The sequence below is a fragment of the Lissotriton vulgaris genome, chromosome 5, assembly GCF_964263255.1.
Source record: "Lissotriton vulgaris chromosome 5, aLisVul1.2, whole genome shotgun sequence".
Classification (NCBI taxonomy): Eukaryota; Metazoa; Chordata; class Amphibia; order Caudata; family Salamandridae; genus Lissotriton; species Lissotriton vulgaris.
In genome coordinates this window covers 69,424,620-69,446,592 of record NC_141693.1, presented here as the reverse complement: position 1 = coordinate 69,446,592, position 21,973 = coordinate 69,424,620, and the positions used below count along the sequence as shown (strand labels likewise).

General features: G+C 44.1%; 2 protein-coding genes across 3 annotated transcripts in view; one reads left to right on the top strand and one right to left on the bottom strand.

Annotated features, from left to right (window-relative positions):
- The window catches only part of LOC147710202 (uncharacterized), a 34,986-nt gene extending 25,931 nt beyond the window's left edge, over positions 1-9,055 (bottom strand). The window contains exons 1-3 of the mRNA XM_086922070.1: positions 8,981-9,055; positions 8,584-8,713; positions 7,724-7,909 (exon numbers count right to left, since the gene is read on the bottom strand). Coding sequence (XP_086778196.1) covers positions 7,724-7,909; positions 8,584-8,713; positions 8,981-9,055 — 391 coding nt within the window. The remainder of the gene's footprint in view (positions 1-7,723; positions 7,910-8,583; positions 8,714-8,980) is intronic.
- Positions 1-21,973, top strand: part of LOC147710201 (E3 ubiquitin-protein ligase TRIM39-like) — a 488,982-nt gene that overhangs the window by 152,498 nt on the left and 314,511 nt on the right. The gene's annotated exons all lie outside the window — the stretch shown is intronic.

Sequence of the window (21,973 nt, the reverse complement as noted above, 5' to 3'; positions counted from 1 at the left end):
GTTTGGCTATTCCCTCACCCCCTCTGGACAACTTTGTTGTTTCTCCCCTGAGAGTGGTCCCTAAGAAAGAGCCATGGAGCTTTAGGTTGATACACCACCTGTCACACCCAGAGGGGAACTTAGTGAACCACTAGTTGGAAGGTGGAATCATTTCTAACTGCACGTTTGACGTGGCAGTGGACATGGTAAGGAGGCGGGCAAGGGGGTTTGGTTAGCAAAGGCGGACATTGAAGAGGCATTCTACTTGCTCTCGGTTCACCCCGGCAGCCACCACTTGCATGATTTCAACTGTAGGGGTGGGCGGAATTTGCATAGTCACGTTACGCAAAGTTCAGTGAAATGGTAAAAAATCTCCGCCAGCTACGCAGACTCCACGAGCACGCGGAATTGCTTGTACCGTCCGTTCGCGATGCATTTTTTTCTGTTTGTGGACAATGTTCGGGGGGAAATATCTTGCGAACTTGCCAATGCGGTCGCGGCCATCTTGTTTCACTTGTCCCGCTTGCTCGCGATGTGTCTTTCCTGTTCACGGATATCCGATGGAGTGTCCGAATGGCGTGTTTGTGATCACACACTCTTGCGGGACTGCGCGGCGGGACGCAAATGTATAGGAAAATTCGTCGGCAAATGCAGGGCTACCGATAAGTCAGTACCACATGTGCGAACACGTATTTTAAAAGCGCGAAAAAATTCCGCTAAGCCGCGGATCGTGAAACTTTCGGCAATTCCGCTTTCTCCGTGTAATGCGAAATTGCAAACATTCTCCAAATTCAGCGAGCGGAGCGGAATTTACCGCCCAGGGTTAGTTTCAAGCTGGAGGGACAGTTTTCCTATGACAGGTGCATGCCTGTGGGTTGCGCAGTGTTCTGTGCCTACTTAGAGACATTCAGCGGTTTCTTACAATGGGCACTCCAATGGACCTATGCTATAAAAGGGGTGACACACTATTTGGATGATTTCTTGTTCATTGGGGAGGAGGGGACTCAAGATTGCAGGGAGGCACTGCATAATTTGCAGGGATTGACTGAACACCTAGAGCAGAGGTCTTCAAACTTTTGTAGGTTGAGCTCCCCCAGCTGAATTTTTTTAGATGTTGGGCCCCCCCGCCACCTGAAAGAAATTTCTGGAATCTGGTACACTACATAATTGACCGCCGCGAACATATCACGGGCCATATCCGGCAGAGACACAATACTAGGCTACGTGCGTCACTTCCGATGGTCCTCCTGCTGCGTTTCTTAACTTAAACTGCACAGCTCCTGCTCCTCTTGAACTCGCCGCTCTGACCGCAGATGACCGTGGTATTTCCAACAGTAACTAATGCCAGCTGCGGCTGATTTTCACCGTTGTCAATGCAGGACACCGTCGACCGTCTGCGGTAAAGATGGCTCATGGATGGCTCCAATGTGGTATCGGATCCCACCTGCACCAGTCATCCAAAGTCAGGGCTAGAGAGGCTGGCTGGCTCACGAGTCAGGGTTACCGTGCAGCGCCGGGGGAAAGGGTGGGGGGGTGGTCAGTCGCAGTGAGAGTGGATGCAGTAAGCTGCTGTGCTCATTGGTTGCAGCATGACTGATGGCACATCGGTGGCGGTAATCTATCATGCGATTGGGAGGGACCAAGTCTACCGGGCCGCAGCCGGGCTCAGCTGCTGTCCAGTGACGATCATGAATAATTTTTAAGCTCTTGATAGAGCAGGTAATCTATTAACTAAACTGTAGTTATGAATTACATCTTTTTAAACACTTATCCGCTGCTGCCATGCATAAATTGCTGTTAGTGTAGTACTAGTAGTAGGGCAGAAAAGTACCACGCCACGGAAGAACACTAACACAGGATGGGGGATTTTAGTTTAGGATGAGCTCACCACCTTCTGCTTTGGTAGGCCTACAGTCAGGAACCACAAGTGATGACAAGAACACCATGCTGGCATGGCAACCTGCAGCCATGATGTATTTTTTACCCATGTATGTATGTGTCTGTTTGTGGCGACGAGGCAGCAAATAACTTTATAAGGCCCACAGTCTTTAGTATCCAATTGACATACAGTGGCGTTAGGCCTTTTCCACCTGCGATCCAAGTGGTAGTGAGCAGGATGGCACACAAGTTTACCTGAGTGAGGTGACAGGAAGGAGGACTGTGCATGGGGGTATGAAGAACTGTGAATTAAATACCGCCACAATCATACAAAGCTTTTGAATTTCGAAAATATAATCAAATAGGAATGCCAGTGGCAGCATGGCAACGGAAAACAATATGTCACATTTAAAAGCCATTCAATATTCTGAATCTCTCAGGTAGCTTGTTCGTAAATATATTTAGCCAATTATTACTTACAAGTCAATGTATGATTCTGTCATTAAATAACAGAGTTATCCTATGGAATAAAAAGTCAAGCAACACAATGCAAATTTTACTATTACAGAAATTGTTTTTAAAGATCTGATAACTCACATAAACTCTGAAGCCAAGGGGTCTAGAATGTATACAAGTGAATTAATTGAATTAATGCTCCAATATGTGTATCATTTCTAATGTTTATATACATTTCCCTCGTCAGCTTGATTTTGCTTGCAAGAAAAGTGCCACTCAGTGGTTGAAATGTAATTCATAATTACACTGAAATTATAAAAGTGTCACACATAGCAATCTTAAACCTTGGCAGCTATGGAACAGTTATTTCAGCTGCAGTAGGAGGCAAGGAGTCTCCTCTGCTTTGAAATCGAACGCAAAGGAACAGGGTTGTCTCTTCTTTTGCTTTCGGTTTTAGAAGAGGAGGCGTCCTGCCTCCCACTGCAGCTGAAGCATTTCAGCGCTACCAATTAACCCCCTCCTGGCACGGTGAACTGTTAGCACTTAGCAGACAAAAGCATGGGCGCGCCGTGCCCAATGATTTCCCCTCCCTCACCCCTCCAACCCTCTGTCACCAGGAGTTCTCTAATGAAAGAAATTCCCATTTGAAATGGGTGAAGAGTTGCGCTGCAGAGGACAACAAAGGTAAGATTTTAGGGTCGAGTGCGCGTCCCTCTTAGGATGGTGTCAGCCCCCCTGGGGGTGGAAGGGGGGCACCCCACAGTTTGAAGAACTCTGACCTAGGGGTATCCTTCGCACCTGGGAAGACAGATGGGCCAGCTCAGGTCTTGATGTTTCTGGGCATTGAGCTCGACACGGTGGAGGGTGTGTCCAGACTACCATTCGGCAAGTTGCAGGCCCTGATCCAGGACATCCAGGCAACATTGGCGAAGACCAAAGCATCCTATGGCACCATTCAGAGCCTCCTAGGTGAACTACATTTTGCGGCAAGGGTAATTCCAGCAGGGAGTGTTTTTGCCAGCAGGCTGGCCAGGGCCACGGCCAATGTAAGAAAGAAACACCACCTTGTAACACTTAGCAAGGGATTGAAATGGGACCTCTGAATGAGGGCAGAATTCTTGGATGACTTCAATGGCACTCTGATTTGGAGAGGCCCCTGTTTACAGACGCATCAGTCAGGAAGGCTTAGGCGCAATAAAGGGGAGTGAGTGGTGTGCAGAGAAATGGCCTAACTTGTGGCGCAAATGGAAGATTGTTATGTTATGTTATGTTATGTTAAGAGAATTTATAACGCGCTCAGCTACTCGTGAGTGTCCCGGCGCGGAACCAAAGGGGATAGCAGAGGGTTTACATGAATATTTGCAGCCATTGTCACAATCCTGGAACTGCTTCCCATAGTGGCAGCCCCCCACCTATGGCCAGAGGCTTTGGCGTCTACAAAGGTTTTGTTATGGTCTGATAATATGGCGGTGGTACAGGCCATAAATGCACAATCAGCGAAGTGTCCACTGGTGCTCTGCCTTCTAACGGAACTTGTGAAGGCTTGCCTGCATAACAATGTGGAGTTTTGGGCTTGGCACATTCAAGGGGGTCAAGAACGTGGCAACTGACAATATGTCTCGTTTCAGTGGCTCCGTTTACAGGAGGCTTGGCCACGAGCAAGAGCAGAGATGACTCCCTTCACGTCACACCTCTGGCACCTTTTGCAGTGGAACAGCACTTAATGGAACTGGGCAAACTATTCCTAGCACCGGGGACCAGCAGGTGGTACACGGCCTGCGTCACCACTTTTTGCAAGGTGACAGGGTTGTACGGTGGTGATACAACAACACTGGAGCACAAGGTGCAACAATTTGTCCTGTGGGTCAAGGACCAGGGCAAGAGCCACTCCTGGATTACGGGCCACTTAGCCGCTGCGAGCCACCATGCCAAACTCAGGGGGCAACAGGATCCTGCCAAGGCATTCCCCATAAGGGTGGCACTTAAGGGATGGGCTAGAGGGGAGTCACGGGTACCAGACTCTAGGTCGCCCATTGAATTCCATACACTACAAGGTATGATAAGGGTAGTGCACAGGGGCACATATTCTCCTTATAAGGCCAGCCTCTTCGCTGCTGTAATAAGCCTGCCATTTTTTTGTGGCCTTCAGAATAAGCGAGTTGGTAGCCAGATGAATGAAGGATGGGTCTGGTGATGCTATAGGCAGACAGGACATTCAACTGCTTGGAGACTCCCTTACAATATATGTGAGAAGATCCAAAACTGACCAGGCAGGGGAAAGTAATTTTGCTACAACCTCTGGGTGAAAGGAAGTACTGTCCTGTGGGACTGGTCTCTGACTACTTAGCCCTCCGTCCCAACACAGGGGGCTACCTGCTAATACATGCAGATCGCATGCCTCTCACCAAGTTCTAAGTGGAGCAGGTTATGAGGTCTTGCCTTGAGTTGCCAGAAAACTCTGGGACAGGAAATAGTTTTTCCAGCAATTCCTTCTGGATAGGAGGTTGCCACCTCCGCATATAAGGTTTGCCTGTCTCCTGAACACAACAAGAAAGTGAGGTGGTGAGATTCACAGTGCTACAAGTGCTATATTCGCCCATGAAGGGGCAAACGGAAAAGGGGGCATACAATGTAAACCAGTGTGGATGTAGATGTGTGTCATCAGATTGCAGTGTTATTGCTACCACATTGTGTTTTGTCAGTCAATTTATTGTGATACTCAGGTTTCACAAGAGTGTATTGTGTATGTAAAATTAAATTGTGTATGCTATTTCGCATTTCTTTATTTTGCCAGGGTTCAGGTTTGTGGGTGATCGACCATTCAGGTATCATTAGTATGGTGCTATGGGCAGAAACCAGTAATTGGAGGCATGGGTTCTCCCACACACAGATAGCCTGGTTGGTGTTCCCGGGCATGCAATGGCACAGCTTGCTCAACAAACTGCAGCAGAGACTAGTTGGAGGCGGACCTCCCCCTAACATTTTGGTCATTCGCCTTGGTGGCAACGATCTGACATCTATGAGGAGAAGGGCCCTTTTACAGGCAAGAAAGGTCACAAGATTAGTCATTATATTGGGCAATGAGAGTTATGGTGGTCCGAGATCACCCCGCGGAGGGTCTGGCACGAGGCCAGGTTGGGGAGGCCACTGAACATTCCCGTAGAAGGGTAAAGAGTGATATGCGCAAGTTCACAGAGCAGAGGGGTTTTGGCTTCATTAGACATGGACTTAAACATGCCAACGCCGGACCTGGCAATGGTGGCGGAAAAAACTGTCTTTATTTATCGGGGTTGTCCGAAAAAGTGGGAAAGGGTGTGGGGAAGCTGGAACTCCTATCGGGGAGATATATGTGAGCCACTGCCCCCCGAGGATTATGAATCGGCTGAGAGCAACTAAACCAATTGGTCGCAGTACTCTGTTTAACACACGCGAGGATGGGAGAAAAATAGAACTGAGTGGTGTCCGGGTGTGGGACTATGAAACTGATGGAAATGTCTCGATACATAATAATGTGATCTATATGCGCGTCATGCCAAAAATACTGTATGCAAATTGCTTTGTTACTCTTCAATAAAAATGTTTTTTTTTTAAAAACATGCCAACGCCCCGGAGTGTTTGGAAGAGGATGGTGTTCACGTGTCAAAGGTGGGCATGGACTTGTTCTTGTTGGACCTGGGCAAAGCCCTGGAGACAGCGGGTTGTAAGTGAAGAAAGTTGCCTGCCATGGGGATGGGGGGCCCTGGAAGTGACGGCTGCCACATCCAGAGCAGTGGTGGAGTTACTGGGAGATCCGGAGGCTGAATGGTACAATGGGGTACCCTATTTAGGAGCACAATAGGGGTGTGTGAAATTCAAGAAACAGGTTCCAAGCAATGTAGGTTTTGATTGAAGTTTATTTCAATAGGAAGAAGATCCCATCCATACAGTATCTCATGTCAACTGATTCTCTCTGCTCTAGACCCCCACACTATGACACATTAAGATTCTAACAGTGATGCATGAGAACCATAGAAAGTATCCTGAGGAAAGGAGACTACAACTTACAATCATAGAGATAAGGCTATCACACCTCCCTTCTTCAGAAAACTTAAATGTCTTTGTAACAACCAGATAAATATGACTAACAAATAAAGAGCACAGAAAAATTATAAGTCTCAACAAGAGGTTAAACATATTCTTTTAGATAAGTTGGACGTTTAGTTACTCTTGATGATCGACGAGTTTTAAAATGCCTGAGAAAGGTAAGTTCTTATTCTTTGAAAACTTGAGTTCTTCAGAACAATGCTCATGAGAAGTATTATGACATCTTCTCAATACAACAACTCTATTGAGGTTCCAAGCACGATGATCTTGTGTTTTTATAGCATTTTGAAGACCTTGATAACTACCATGGGTTCAAAATATTTTGAGCATGTGTTTCCTATCAACCCAGGATGTTTAATAGCAACTAGATCACCAACATTAACAATCAATGATTTAACAGATTTTCTTTTGTCAAAATAACTTTTCCTCAGCAAAGCCTTCAGACTCACCTTAATTTGAAGATCATCATCGTTACACACACATTCTCTACCCATTGTTTAACAATAATTGTTGACCCAAAAGGGTTCTAGATGTGTGTTAGGTATTCTACCTCGAAAAATACATTTTTTAGTTTTTCTAATAATGGAATGAGGTGTCAATCTGTAATCTTCAACTCTTTTAAGAACTTCACTTCACCAATCTAATGTTAGAGATTTAGCTAGAGTAATGGTTTCTTTCAAGACTCTGTTAAACCTCTCGACCATCCCATTAGCCTCAGGATGATAGAGAGAAAATGTTTTATGTACTATGCCAAAAGATGACAAAAATTCTTCCATTTCTTTAGAGATTAATTGGACCTCATTGTCTGAGAATATAGCTTTTGGCATTCCTTCCCTAGAAAACAATTTGTTTAGGCATTTAATTATACAACCCGAATCAACATTGGATAAGAAAAAAACTGCTGGCCACCGAGAGTACATATCCATTACAACTAAAAGAAAAACTTAAGAACCTGAGCTATTAACAGGTCCTAAAATGGCCAAAGTAATGTCGTCCCATGGACGTTTAGGCCTACTCCTCACAATCATAGGTTGCACCCTAGGTGATATGGATTAATCACTTATGCTACAGGTACCACAATCACAAATCTCTCTTTCAATCATTTTATCCATCCTTGGCCACCAGTAAGACAAGCATAGGCTTTCTTTGGTTTTAGTGATTCCAGGATGACTAACATGTGCTAAGTTTATAAACTCTTTCCTGAGATTCACTGGAGGAACTAATCTAGCACCACAAAACAATATGCTTCAATCAACCGATAATTCATCCCTCACATACCAAAACGGTTTAGGCAAATCAGATCCAACTTTGATATTTGACCAACTACCTCTAATCAAAGACATGACTTCATCAAGGGTTGCATCTTGAGCTACCTCTTCCAACCATTTCTCCTCTGAAATTTGACTAATCTCCAGTGCACACACCCAATCACTACTTTCTTCAACTTCTTCATCTTCGTAGCATTTATCTGGGACTAAACGTGAAAAAATATCAGCAATTCTATTGTCTGCCCCTGGGATGTATTTGAGAGAAAAAGAATATTCTTGGAGAGCAATAATCCATTTAGTTATGTGACTTGAAATCATATCCAAGCATTTGCTTTCAAAAATTTCCACCAAAGGTTTGTGATTAGATCTTATCTCGAAATCAACACCCCACAAAAATCTCTTGAGTTTTCTCACAGCCCAGAAAATAGCAAGTGATTCACACTCTAGTACAGAATACCTTGTTTCATGATCCCGTAAACTTTGTGAAAGAAACAAGATGGTTTTCATACCATGTGGACCAACCTGTTGTAAAACAGCGCCTAGCCCCTTTTCACTTGCATCAGTAGTTAAAATAGATTTGAGTTTGGTATCAAAGTTCTGTAAGAAAGGGGCTTTACACAAACTTTCCTTAATAAGTGTAAATTCTTTTTGGCACATATCAGACTACTTAAAGCTAACACCTTTTTTTAAAAGCGATCTCATATTAGAAGTCAACTCTGCAAAGCCCTAGATAAATTTGAAATAATACTCAATCATTCGGAGAAAACTCATAAGTTCCTCTTTAGTGGATGGGGAAGATAAATTACTGATCGTTTTTACTAAATCATCTTGAGGTCTGACTCCACATCCAGACATGGTATGACCTAAATAAAAGAGTCTGCTCTAAGCTTGCATTTATCCATTTTAATGGTTACGTTACTCACACTCAATCTCTCCAGAACAGACTTAAGACGAGCATCATGTTGCTCAAAAGCATCTCCATAAATAAGTATATCATCTTGATAAATACAAACGCCTCCTAGACCTTTAAGAATCTTTTCCATATCACACTGGAAAACAGATGAGGCAGAAACAAGGCCAAAAGGCATCTTTATAAAACAAAACGTACCAAATAGTGTATTACAAGATTTCTCCAACTTAATCTGATGGTACGCAGAAGTCAAGACAATAATACTAAAAACCTTCGCTCCTCCCAACAAAACTAGTAATTCACTAATATTAGGGAGTGGATATTTATCTTCTACTACATTTTTATTCAATTGACGCAAATCAATGCATAGTCGCAAATCACCATTAGGTTTGCAGGCAGCAACTACCGGAGCTAGCCATTCTGTTCCTTCCACCTCTTCAATAATACCATTCTCCTTTAGTTTATAAATTTCCTTTTCCATGTCATCTTTAACAGACAATGGTAAACTTTGCAAGTGACAGGAATAAAATCATTTTTTAATTTTATCTTCTGTTGATAGCCTTTTAAACAACCAAGACCTTCTTTGAACACATTAGGAAATTCCCCTTTTAACTCATCAGTAACTCACCATCATCAGAATATTTTACAGTGCATACCATATCTTTCAATACAATTTGTGGATTTGAATTAGGATCTAAATACACACCAAGATCACCCTGATGTATCCAGCTGATAATGTTGTCACCTTTTTTAGGGATATAAATTTTCCCTGAAATCATTCTCCCTTTACATTCAATGAAACCCACAAAATATCCATGTAATTGTATTTTTCGCCTCCATAGGCCAAGGGAGTGATATCAGGTTTAAACAATTTGAGCTTGTGCTTAAGTTTATTTACATAAAAATCATTTGAAACTATAGTAATTTTAGCACCAGAATCAAATAATACACGTGTACATGCCCAATCAACCAATATATCGTCAAATGGACACGATTTCTTCACGGATGCACTTTCAATTTCAGAAACAATCTGGCCACATTCAAAGTCATCAGAACTTGTGTTACCCCCATCATCTTCATAAATTTCTGCTTTTTTAACTCTCGGAGCAAGCTTACTCTTACATACAGATGGAAAATGTCCCTTTTTCTTGCATTTATTACAGGTGTTACCAGGAGCAGGATATCTTTTATCATTAGCTAGATGTCCAGTCTTGTCACACCTATAACATTTATGCTTTACAAATGTGATGTTAGGTTCTCCTTTGCTGGTTACATACTTCTCTCTTATTTTGACCTTAGTATTGGAACTTTTCTTATTAACATTCTGCACTTTAACATCATTTGTATTACTTTCTTTAATGATAGCCACACACTTCAGTGAATGCTCCATTCTTTTTGCCACAGCAACAACCTCATCAAGTGTGAGCTCATCTCTTAGCCATAGTTCTTTTCTTACCTTATCCATGTTACAACCCAACATGAATAGGTCACGAATATGCTCATCTAATAAGTTCTCAAACGTACACAATGAAGCAAGTTTTCTCAGATCAATTAAGTAACTTTCAACTGTTTCCTCTTCTCTCTGCATTCTTTTACCAAAATGGTATCTTTCTAAGATTGTGCTAATCTTAGGTAGATAATGCTTATCCAGTTTACAGATACATATTTCATAATCATTTAAGCTTTCTGATTCTACAGCAGTCAACTTCGGAAAATGATCAAAAACATCCTGCCCTTCCGAACCTAAACAGTAGAGGAACAGAGAAGTCTTCCTTTCTACAATCAATGATGCGCCACATACTCTCGCATACCTCTCAAAACCTTTTTTCCATTTTTTGTACTTGATTGGAGGTTCACCAGGTGAAGCAAGAAAAAACGGAGCAGCAGTAACATTCTGCATGGCTCCAAACATGTATTGTGAAGATCAGAAGAAATGTAAAGTAAAATTACTAAACCTGAATGTATAAAGATGAAATAACCTGAGAATAATGAGATAATGAATCTCTTTATTCAACTATAAATACAGAAAACATTAAAAATTGACACACGCTGAGAACACTCCACCGTATAAAGTATACTCATACATGTGTCACAGAATGAACCCACTGGAGTATGTTAAAAGAAAAATACAATAATGTTACAAGTATGTAGTTGCAACAGTTAAAATATAATTGTGAAAAAACATGCAGTATTGAATTGCAGAAGAAAGTATTTGATGACAATCACATAAAATTATAAGAAACGTGTGTATCACATTAAATAAAGTATATATATATGCAAAATTATGCCAAAAAAACCAAAATAAGCATATGTACCACTCAGTCAAAGTGTAAGTATGCAAAACAATGTATCATTATTTCAAAGTATAAGCCTGCGCATTGCTGAAAACTCAACTTGAATGTCAAAGCGTGCGTATCGCTGTAGCATACAGAAATCCAATGCGAACGTACCAAAGACTAAAAGTATAAGCGTGCGCATCACTGAAAACTTAACTTAAATGTCAAAGCGTGCATATCGCCGTATCAATCAAAGAAAAATCCAAGGCAAGCGCACCGAAGACTCAAAACATAAGCGTGCGCATCACCGAAGTTTTAACTTGAATATCAAAGTGTGCGTATCGCTGCAGCAAATTAAAAAAAACAAGGCGAGCGCCCCAAAGTCTCAAAATTGTGAGAGTGCAAATCGCTGCTGATTTAAATTTGACTACAAAAGCGTGCGTATTGCTGCGGTAAATGAAAACTGCAATGCGAACGCTCACCAATAGAAATATAAGCGTCACTCTGTTGTTAAGGAACATCTACCAATGAGAGTGATAAAGATTGAACGCTTGTAAAAGGAAAAAGAAGCGTGACTTCGTTGCTAGGAAACAGCAACAAACCAGCGTGATGACGATGAATCAAGATGGCTTCCACGGTTACTAGGATACCTCAACAAATCAGCGTGATGACGATGAGCGTGATAAGCGCTATGGGACGTAGAACTGCAGTGACGAAAATGAATTATGGAACGAGACAACCCAGAAGAAAACGGTTAGCCAAAGCTCTATGGAATCACGGAGTGTTTAGGTTTGAAAGTTAGCAGGAACAACCCGTTTGCTCAATAAAGCCAATTTACATATCTTTTGTGAAAACTTCCACCAAAATCATATAACTATTGAAAATTGATAACCTCCCAGCACTTTAGTATAAATTAAAAGGCGACTATGTGTCGGAATGCTCCCAACTCTAATTGGTAGACGGGTGGAAAATTTTACAATTCAAAGTATTTTTCCTCTTTTTTGTAAAAATTTCGAATTACAAGTCTTGAAAATAGTTGGCTCACCTTTAAGGAAATAATTCAGAGAAGTCTCACCACAGGTAGATAAAAGCTGCTATTGAATTTTTTCATAGGTGTTGAGATATTCCTTCCAGCAATAGGTAGACAAGCCGACTACGCCACTGTGAAATTCAAGAAACAGGTTCCAAGCAACAGGGCCGGCTCTAGGCTCATGGTGGCCCTGTGCAGGGAGCGTCGGTGGGGGCCCCGGAAGAGGGGGTCCGGACGGGGCAGAGCTCAGGAAGGTGTTTTAATAATACGTCCAGAAAAGTCGTTAGATGATTGACCAGTACCTGCGGCTGCTCCTACCCTTCCGAATTCGTCTCAGAACGATACAATTTAGGAGGAGGAGGGCATTGTGACACACGACATGAGGGACTGGGCGCACAGACAGCTGCAGTGCCAGGGCCATGACAGGGGCACCGGATTTGGAATTTGTTGGGTAAACAAAGATCTAGGTGTCTACAGTCTAATCCCCTGCAATAAACTATTTTAAAGTGAAGCCTGCTCGAGAGAAAACAAAGTATAATTAGAGGAGGTATAATACAGCAATATATGGTAGACACTCGAGCACAAGAACAAACGTTACGTTCGTAGGCAAAGGCAATGGTGGCATAGTCTAGAGATCCGCTAGAGTAGGAGAACAGGCCCAGAACCTTGTTCAGAACTGCAGCTCTCGTGTGAAGGTGTGACCTGACTCAGAGAGCGGCCCTGATGGAAGAAGGTGACCTACAGGCCAGGGGACTAGTCCACAACGAGAAGGAAGAGAATGATATGTGTGCAGTCTGCAGCTTAGGAACAGCTCCAGAACAACAGCTCTGAAGAGAAAGGGGGCAAAACAGGAGTGTTGGGGACCTGCTCCTGACCAGCTCCAGAACCACAGCTTCGAAAGCGGGAACAGGCGAGGATTGCGCTTCTGAGACTAACTCCTCCTTTTGTCGAAGCAACAAAGTTGAAAGGGGAGCGTGGAAGCCACTAGCACCCCCTCACAGACACATGGTTCATCCTCGGGCGCGTGCTCTGGAATCCCAGACAGCAGCAGGGGGGGGACCGAGGGAGCCGCTGTCATCGGAGGCAGGAGGCGCAACACTGACCGACCCCCACCCCTCGTAACGCGACTCTCGGCTCGGAGAACCGGCACTCTGCGCACAGAGCTCAGACTGAGAACTGAACTACCACCCGCAGCATCTTATCCGAGCTCTGAGGGGGGACCGTCAAAGAACAGGAGCTCTGGGTCCTCCCCGAGCCCGAGAGCCCAAGGGAACGCGGCTCCTGGCTCCTCATTTTATCAACTCTTGAGGAGCTCTCTCAAGAACTAGCACTTCAGACCTGTATCCAGTTGCTTAGGGGGACCCTCGAAGCATCAGAGCTCAAACACACTCGCCTCACCGGAGCTCTGACCGTCTCCGGAGCCCCCACTCGAGCTCGAGGACCGTCACACCAAAAGAAATGGAAACTCTGAAGAATCCGAGCTCTAGGATTCTCGCATCACCCGAGCCGTGAAGAAGACTTGTAGCATCCGAGCCCTGAGAGAGAGGATCAGGGCGCTGGACACCATTAGAGGAACGGAGCGCGGATCAGCATTTCATCGAGCCCTGAGGGGAAACTCAGACCAGAGCACTGAAAGCACTCAAGAACCGGAGTGCCGGCATCCACATCCGACTCACTCGAGCTCTGAGGGGGGGGGGGCATCGGAGTGGAGAGGCACAGGGACTACATCTTAACCGAAGACCCCTCAAAGACCGGAAAAAGGACAGCAGCTTCCAGAAGCTCGGGCCATCGGTGCCAGAAGCGTAGTTCCGATTCCATATAGTTTTTGCAGCCGGCACCTGCAGGGTCGGATTGGGATCACAATTTGGCCCGGGCACTGCCATAAAAAGTGGCCACTATCACGGGGTGTGCACTTTCATGAAACACTATTTGCTTACCCTCAGAGGTCTCATTTGTAGAGAAACGTTTGGTCAATTAGGCATTCTAAAACTTATGGAGCCAGTAACATTGGTAAAGACTATTGAGTACTGCAGTTCTAAAAACTGAATATTTCCTTGCAGTCTTAACGCACTGCACAATGGAGTTAGATACTCTTTCCCAACCAGCAATGTCCTTGACTCTGATCATCACATAAATCAGAAATCTAGTACAAAGGGGAAAGGGTAAGATTGGAACCTCTGGGAATAGAAAATGTAATAACAAAAGTAAGCGGAAGAGCAGCCCTGAACCTCTACCTTGGAGAATAGAACCTCTAATGACAAACAGTAAAGAAATACATTTTGCATATCAGCCATAAAAACATTTTGCGTAACATCCAAAAGAAATTAAATCTAGCTCCCTCACATATTTTGCACTTTTCCCTAAATGTAAGTACATTTTGCCGCCTTGTCTTGCCTCCCCTTTCTTTGTGTGCATTATTCTAGTTAGACAGTGACCCCCAGTTCTGCTAGGGAGTACCAACTGGGGCTTGAGGAAAAGAGGTGAACAGAGAGGTAAAGACATTGCACACCCGGTGGTTGTTCTAGTGGGGTGATGGCGCTCTAAGGCAGTACGCAAATATTATAAGGTGAACTTAGGCGTAACTGCTGTGCAAAAGGGTAGGGAGAACCACCCCTCTCCCCACAGACAAAGAACCCCAAGGTCCCCTGCACACGCTAGTGGTACATAGATTTAAGTTAGTACAGTAATGAGTGTAGGAAAGAAAGAAACACTGTTCATCCACTGCTCTGTGTGGTTCCAGTATTTATTTTCCTTGTTGTGCATTCCTTGGTACAGAGTCGTAGACTAGCCAACATGTGTTTCGTTGCTACCATGAAGTACACAGGTATAAGAGAGAGAGAGGTCCCAGGATAGATGCAAGGTATTTGAGATGAAAATTTAGAAGAACATTTTCATCTCAACTACCTTGCATCTATCCTGGGACATCTCTCTTTGTACCTATAGCTACCCGGGTCCCAGTGACTTCTTCGGGTTACACCCATTTACTATAACCTTGAAGTACACAGCAACTTTTTCACGGCTAAATGCCTATGATTACGGTCCTTATTGTCGGTTGTACTTCCATCCCGAAGGTAAATAGTAGTAGATGGTCTCAAGGGTAACAGAGACCAGAATTCCATTTAATTAAACTTTCCTCATGAAGCGGATTCTATATTCCGCGATGCAGATGCGTATTCAGAATATGCAGCTACTCATTATTGTGAGACCCTATTCGTAGGGTTATGGCTGTCAGCCAGCTTTGAGTGTGTTGCCGCCGGTCACCCGATCCGGTGAAGCAGCTGGTGAAGTCTCCCGCACCAAATCTGAAGCACGTTCTGTGGACCACAATTGCCAACCTCTGCTCAACCTTATAAAAAGTGCTTTGCACTACATGGGATTTAGTTTCTTTTTATTTGCAGATTATTTCTTTACTTTTTATTCAACTAGTTCACCTCTTCTGCCTGAACCCCGCTAAAATTGTTATCCTTCCCATGCGGATGATATGGCACCGATCTAAAACACTACTGCTTTCCTTGTACATATCCCTTCATGCTATCCATACAGACAGCACTGCAGCCCAGAACTGTGCTCTCATGTGATGCACCTGGATGGAGCCTCTGCACCCCAACAATATTAGAGTGTATTGTAGCTCCCAGAAGCACCCTTTGTACATGCAGATTTTGTAGGACGGTACAGCAGTGTCTCCGGTCTTGATGTGCACATCTTTGATGTTGCTGGTATAGGTCTGGTTGTGCAGACATCAGTGCTGTACAATACAACAGCAAAGATGTGCAACTAATGCACAAAGAAAAAAAGATTACTAATATACTATCAACCTCTATTCTTGGGTTCCGGAGTAGACTGCTACTCATAACAAAGCACTTCAACTCGTCAGTAAGCGCTTTATAAATACAATGTACAATATGTTAACTAACAGTAGCGGCCGGCACGCATTGTGAGCTGCCATGTGATGTAAAACAAAAAAAAGTTTTAAAAACGTACATTCCTGCCGCTCTCCTGCACGTAGTCTTAGTCTCTCCTCTCTGGGGCCAAAACTGGAGGCAGCCAGGCTCCCTCCCCTAAGCCAATCACAACACTGCAATGCAGTATTGTGATTGGTGTGAGTGCTGTGGATCAGCGCTCAGCCATGGAATGGGGTCCTGGGCATGTTCTCCACACAAGCAGTAATGCAGCCTGCATGGAGAACATGCAAAGTGTGCATTACTGTTTTGGATGGCCCCATAGGGTCGTCCAAAACACTTGGGGTGGGCAAACAACTCCTCCCCTGTTCTGAGAGCAGAGCGGCCTGCCTACCCCGCAAAGCTGCTCATCAGCATGAACAAATACAATGATAATACCCTCAAATTATCATTGCATTTGTTCTTTCTTCCACTGCTTTGCAGCAGTGGCTCGGCGCTCCTCCGCCTTAGCGGAGGAACCGCCGCTGTTAATTAAGCATGCATTTCTGTAGGCAGAAAGGCAGCCCTCAGTCTTATGTATGTTTTCTCATTTTTACCACTGCTTTGCTGATATCTGAAGGCAACGTGGCTTTTAAGTACATTTGATGCCACATAGCAACAATACACATAAATACACTCCACATCATACCACATAATTCTAATCAGTATAATTTCACTCAACGCCACACAGTTCCACGCAACACATTATCATTCCACACAATTCAGCAACACACGGCATAATTCAACTCAACAACACATTTACACAACACACCAACATACATCCAATCCACACTATACTGCATCATGCCACAAATTCAACACACCACATAATTAAACTGCACAACATACCACTACACAACACAAAATATCATTCCATATAATTACACTCCATGACACACAAACCCACTCTACATAATTCAGGTACACTCAAAAACGCATAATTACTATCCACATAATTCCACTGCACACCATGCCACATAATTCTACGCCACACGGTTCCACAATTTACAATTCCAATCCATACCACATAATTCCACTACACACTACATACCTCCACTCCACTCCATAACACTTAGGTAAAAAACATTATCATTTGCATCTCCAATAGGACTAACTCTTGGAAATCGACTCGAAACCGATCCCCCATCTCAGGAAACTCTTACCTTCAGGCCTCATATGTTTATGCACAAGCAAGGCAAGAAAGTGGAAGAATACTGTTTTTGTGAAGGACGCTGGGGCCAAGGTAAAAGTGGCCTACAGCCTGAGCAATAGAACAATACTGAGGTCCCTTAGTTTGCTTATTACTCAACCCCTCCCCAGCCGTCCTTTACCTGAGTAACAGAACATCACCTGCCCCCACAGCGAGACCCGAAAATAAAGCCACTGTTTCCCGCCCACCATGCCCCCTGAATGAGAAGGGATGTGGGCAAGGTGTAAAATATGATACCGAACACCGTTTCTGAGCTGCAAGGGCCCCAGCGGGTGTGAAGTGAGAATGGCTTAAAGGCCTGGCCACCAGGGAGGCAGATTCTCCCAATCACCTGATCCCCACCCCACATCAGGGGCGATAGTTTGGCAAGGCAGGGTGTCAGGGGGAGGCCACAGATGATCGTGGCCCCCCAGCGAGGCTGCTTTACTATCCCAGTCCAGTGTCCTCTGTGGACTGGGGAAGAAGATGAAAATGGCCCACAGAGGGCACTGATACGCCGGCCCTTCGGCCTATGCCCGCAGTGCCAATCCGTCCCTGGGCACCTGTTGTTGGGAAGCAGGAGCTGGAAGAGTGAGGCAGGGCTGGCGGGTCCTCTGCGAGAGTCTGGGCTCTGAAGGGAAGGGGCTGGGGCGGCGAGAAGCGGGGGGGGCAGAGACCGGGAGCTGTAGCAGCCGAGGCGCCATCTCAAGAGAAGGGGCTAAGGCCAGCTTTAACAGAAAGTGCTAGTTGGGACTCTCTGCAAATGTCCTGGCGCCAACTCATCCTTCTCTGGGGGAGAGGGTTCTTTTAGAAAAACGTGTCAGGGGGCCGCCACTGCCACGATGATTATCAGATCCTTCCGATCCGATCCTCGTCATGGCGGCCCCTGGGGTTTGGCGGCCCTGTGCAGGTGCGCACTTTGCACATGCCTAGGGCCGGCCCTGCAAGCAATGTAGGGTTTGATTGAAGTTTATTTCATTAGGAAGTAGATCCCAGCCATCCAGTATCTCAGCTCAACTGCTTCTCTCTGCTCTAGACCACCACACTATTTAGTGTAGTTCCTTTATTCCCAATAGGCTGTGCGCATTGGAATAATATATCCTGCAGTTTAGACGTAGGACTGAGGTCGACTAGGTCTCTACCGAATATATTAGACTTAATTGTGAGTGCCAGCTAGCTCAGAGGTCACTAGGCCCATGATGAAGCATGTCACCACTAGAGTGAGTGAGGGTTCTTTTTACAAATAAGGTATATTTTTCATCGTGTGTGTAGCACTTTTTAGGTTCTCTTTTCACTTATGGTTTGAGTTTTTTCTGGTTGCTTGGTGTATTAATATGACTACAGCACCTTTGAGTCACTCTTTAGTTGTTGTTGTGACCCTTCTAAGTAGTCATGTTCTGTAAATTTCGCTGACATTTCTAAATCTGTCATCATGTTGTTAACAGTTACAAAGTCTCAATCATCAGAAAATGTGCTGGGTGCGACAAAGTCACTCAAAGAAACCTTAAACTGATGTGGAATCTTCAACAATTCCACCAGACCATAGATGTCATAATCAGGTCTGTCCCATGCTATACCACCAGGTATAGGAACGGCTGTGATGTTTACTGATGACAGGACTCTTCTTTCACATTCGGGCGGCGGAAGCGAATGAAACAGGTTGTGGGTGGGGAGCCATTGCTTTGCAAAGAATAAGTAGCGTGAAGAATACCCCCTCCGCTAGCCCATGACGAAAACACTATAAACAAGTGTTGTTGTGGACCCTGAGAATTCTAGGAGTGCCAACACGGGTAATACCGTGAATTGTTGTTTTTAAATTTTGTTTCATTTTTCACATATCATATCCGCACGGATAGGACACGCCTTAGCGAGCGTGGACCAACGGGGATATTCACTTTTTGGTCCTGAAGAAAGCTGCATTAATCTAAAAGACAGCTGAAACATGTCGACCTTCACCCTTTAGGATACAAGAGGGCAATAAAATAGCCTCTAAGGTATCCTGTACACAGTATTTTACTAATACTAGCTGACCTCTGAATAAAATTATTTCGGGTACAGCTTGTATTTTTTAATCTCACTATCACTATACACTTAACACACACCAAAAACCTTTTTCACAACAACCAGCTCCACTGTAAATCAGGCGTGGAAGCACACTGGAGGAACATTCGGTCCCTAAGTGGGAACCCCATGAGGAAGCATGTCACCACTAAAGTGAGTGAGGGTTCTTTTTACAAATAAGGTATATTTTTCATCGTGTGTGTAGCACTTTTTAGGTTCTCTGTTCACTTATGGTTTGAGTTTTTTCTGGTTGCTTGGTGTATTAATATGACTACAGCACCTTTGAGTCACTCTTTAATTGTTGTTGTGGCCCTTCTAAGTAGTCATGTTCTGTAAATGTTGCTGACATTTCTAAATCTGTCATCATGTTGTTAACAGTTACAAAGTCTCAATCATCCGAAAATGTGCTGGGTGCGACAAAGTCACTCAAATAAACCTTAAACTGATGTGGAATCTTCAACAATTCCACCGGACCATAGATGTCATAATCAGTTCTGTCCTATGCTATACCACCAGGTATAGGAACGGCTGTGATGTTTACTGATGACAGGTCTCTCCTTTCACGATGAGATGATTTGTGAGGTTTCAGGACCAAGTTGATTTTCATACTTGCTGTGTCCATTGTACTATATTTTCCATCTATCATCCTTCCCACACTCAATACCAGTATGAGCCAGAGCAGGAGAAAATATACACTCAACCCAATGCAAAATTCAACCCATGGTTAAGCCAGATGTTTTTTCTAGTTGATGAAAGAGTTCTGTTATTTTTTCTTTAAAAGTTTTATTTGCAGGCTTATTTTCAGGTTCACTGGGATCCTCAGAAAATGTATCAAAGTTGATAAAATAGCCAGAGGCAGTTCTGTCAATTGTTGGAATTGCATCCGGATTACTTGAAATCGCTGGAGCTGTTTCTTCTTTTGTAATGTCGGTATAGTCAGATGCTATATCATTGTAGACAGGTGTTTCTTGACGAACTGTTAGTTGGGTATCCAGAGGCACAAGTTCCATGGCTTTGTTGCATAGTCCTTCTTTTCTTACTGTAGGTTTATCAAAGGTGATAAGTCTTTCAGTTTGAACCTCTTGGATCGTAGCAAGATTTGGATGTCTGCTACTTCTTGGGAGGCCACTGGGCCTACTACTTATTATCGGCCACATGATGTGGTTTGACCAGCTCAATGGATACAGCTCTGTTCTCCCTTTTAGGAGCAAGGGGCGGTAGTAACACTGATCTTGTTCCGTGGATGACTAAGACAGGTACTGCTTTTCTGTAAGAAGACCCAAATTCCTTCTTTACCGCGATCTTCTCCCTGACTAGATCCCCAATCTTTGAATCCAGACAGGTCTTGCTGGCACAGGTGTTTTTTCTTCAGTGGTCGTTTGCTTCTGTATTGTGTTACTCAGACTTCTTCTTGTTTCATTTAAGTCCTGTAAAACAGCCAAACGATCTTTGACATCAAAGGGTTTTTGTTCCACCACTGAAGTTTGACAATCGAGGTCTTCGATTATCATTCTAGTACCAAACAATAGTTCATATGGAGTGATTCCACCCAGAGAATTTCTTGGCAGATTGTTAAGACTACGTTGGATACTTATTAGATGTTTGACACACCCATCACCCGAACCTTAGCTGTTATGGATTGCTTTATGTCACGTTTTTTTCTTTCCACTACCGCATTACCCTCAGGATGAAGGGGACTAGAATACCGCAATGCAACGCCCAAGCTAGCCATGGCCTCCTTGTAAGCTTGAGAGCTAAACCCAGGACCCTGGTCAGAATGTAGCGTGCCTATTGCGTATGTGCCGATAAAGACTCGCAAATACTTTATAATAGTTCTGGCGTCAGCCGAGCGCTGGGGCCTCATCCAAATAAATCTTGTCCTAGTAGTTGTGGGACCGCACACGTCCATTATGACGTTTGAGGGTAGATAGATCAATGTTGTCTACCAATGGTGTCTGAACTGGGCTGGCTACACCGTAGTCAGGTATCTGGTGGTTTTCAAAACTATGATAACCACCATATCATAACAGGTATCGCAGTTGATTCGTAATTCGTAAACTTGGACACTCATTCCTGGCCACCAGTACATCTCTTCTAGTTCTATTAGAGATTCTAAGATCCCTCGATGTCTGCGACCCTCTCCTATACGTGCTTCGTGTACCAAAGCAGCTCTCCGGTTCCTGTTTGGAATTACTCTGTCTCCCACTCCAGGGATTCGCGCAAAAGGAACGGAGTTTGCATCAATTATGTATGTATATGTGAGTGGATAGTTTAGAGGTAACACTGCATAGCTACCTTCCATTGAGGCTTTGACTGCTAGCATTGTTTCACCGTCTATCGTTGTTTTAGAATGATTGATTGTAGCTACGGAAGCCGTTTGCACAGCTGCCTTCGCGGCTTCATCAGCCAATGAATTCTCTACAACGTGAACGCCATCACGCTGATGACTCAGTGTATGTATCACGTGAGTGTTTTGTAGTCCTTTCGGAAAAAGAACTACTTGTTCCCAAAGCATTTTATGCTTTATTGTGCCACCGTTTGAAATTTTTAAATCGTTTTGAACCCAGTTCTGCAAATGTTCATTGTAAGATTCAACCCCAGAAGTACGAATCACACACTATTAGTGTGGGGAATTCGCGATCGGTATTTTCAAGCGCCATCTTGAAAGCCTGTAGTTCAGCTCGCTGAGCCGTACAGTCTCCGAGTGATTGAGTTTTAGTGACCATAGGTCTGAATTTACCTTCGCGCTAGTGACCTTTAACAATCGCGCACGCAGCACTATAGGCTTGTTTACCCCCAATGGCGGCTGTGCTGATCCGTCTGTATAGATTATACATCCGTAATTTTCTAGAGGCAGAATTTTGGTCGGCAGAGGACATTCGTGTTCATATTGTAGGAATTCTTG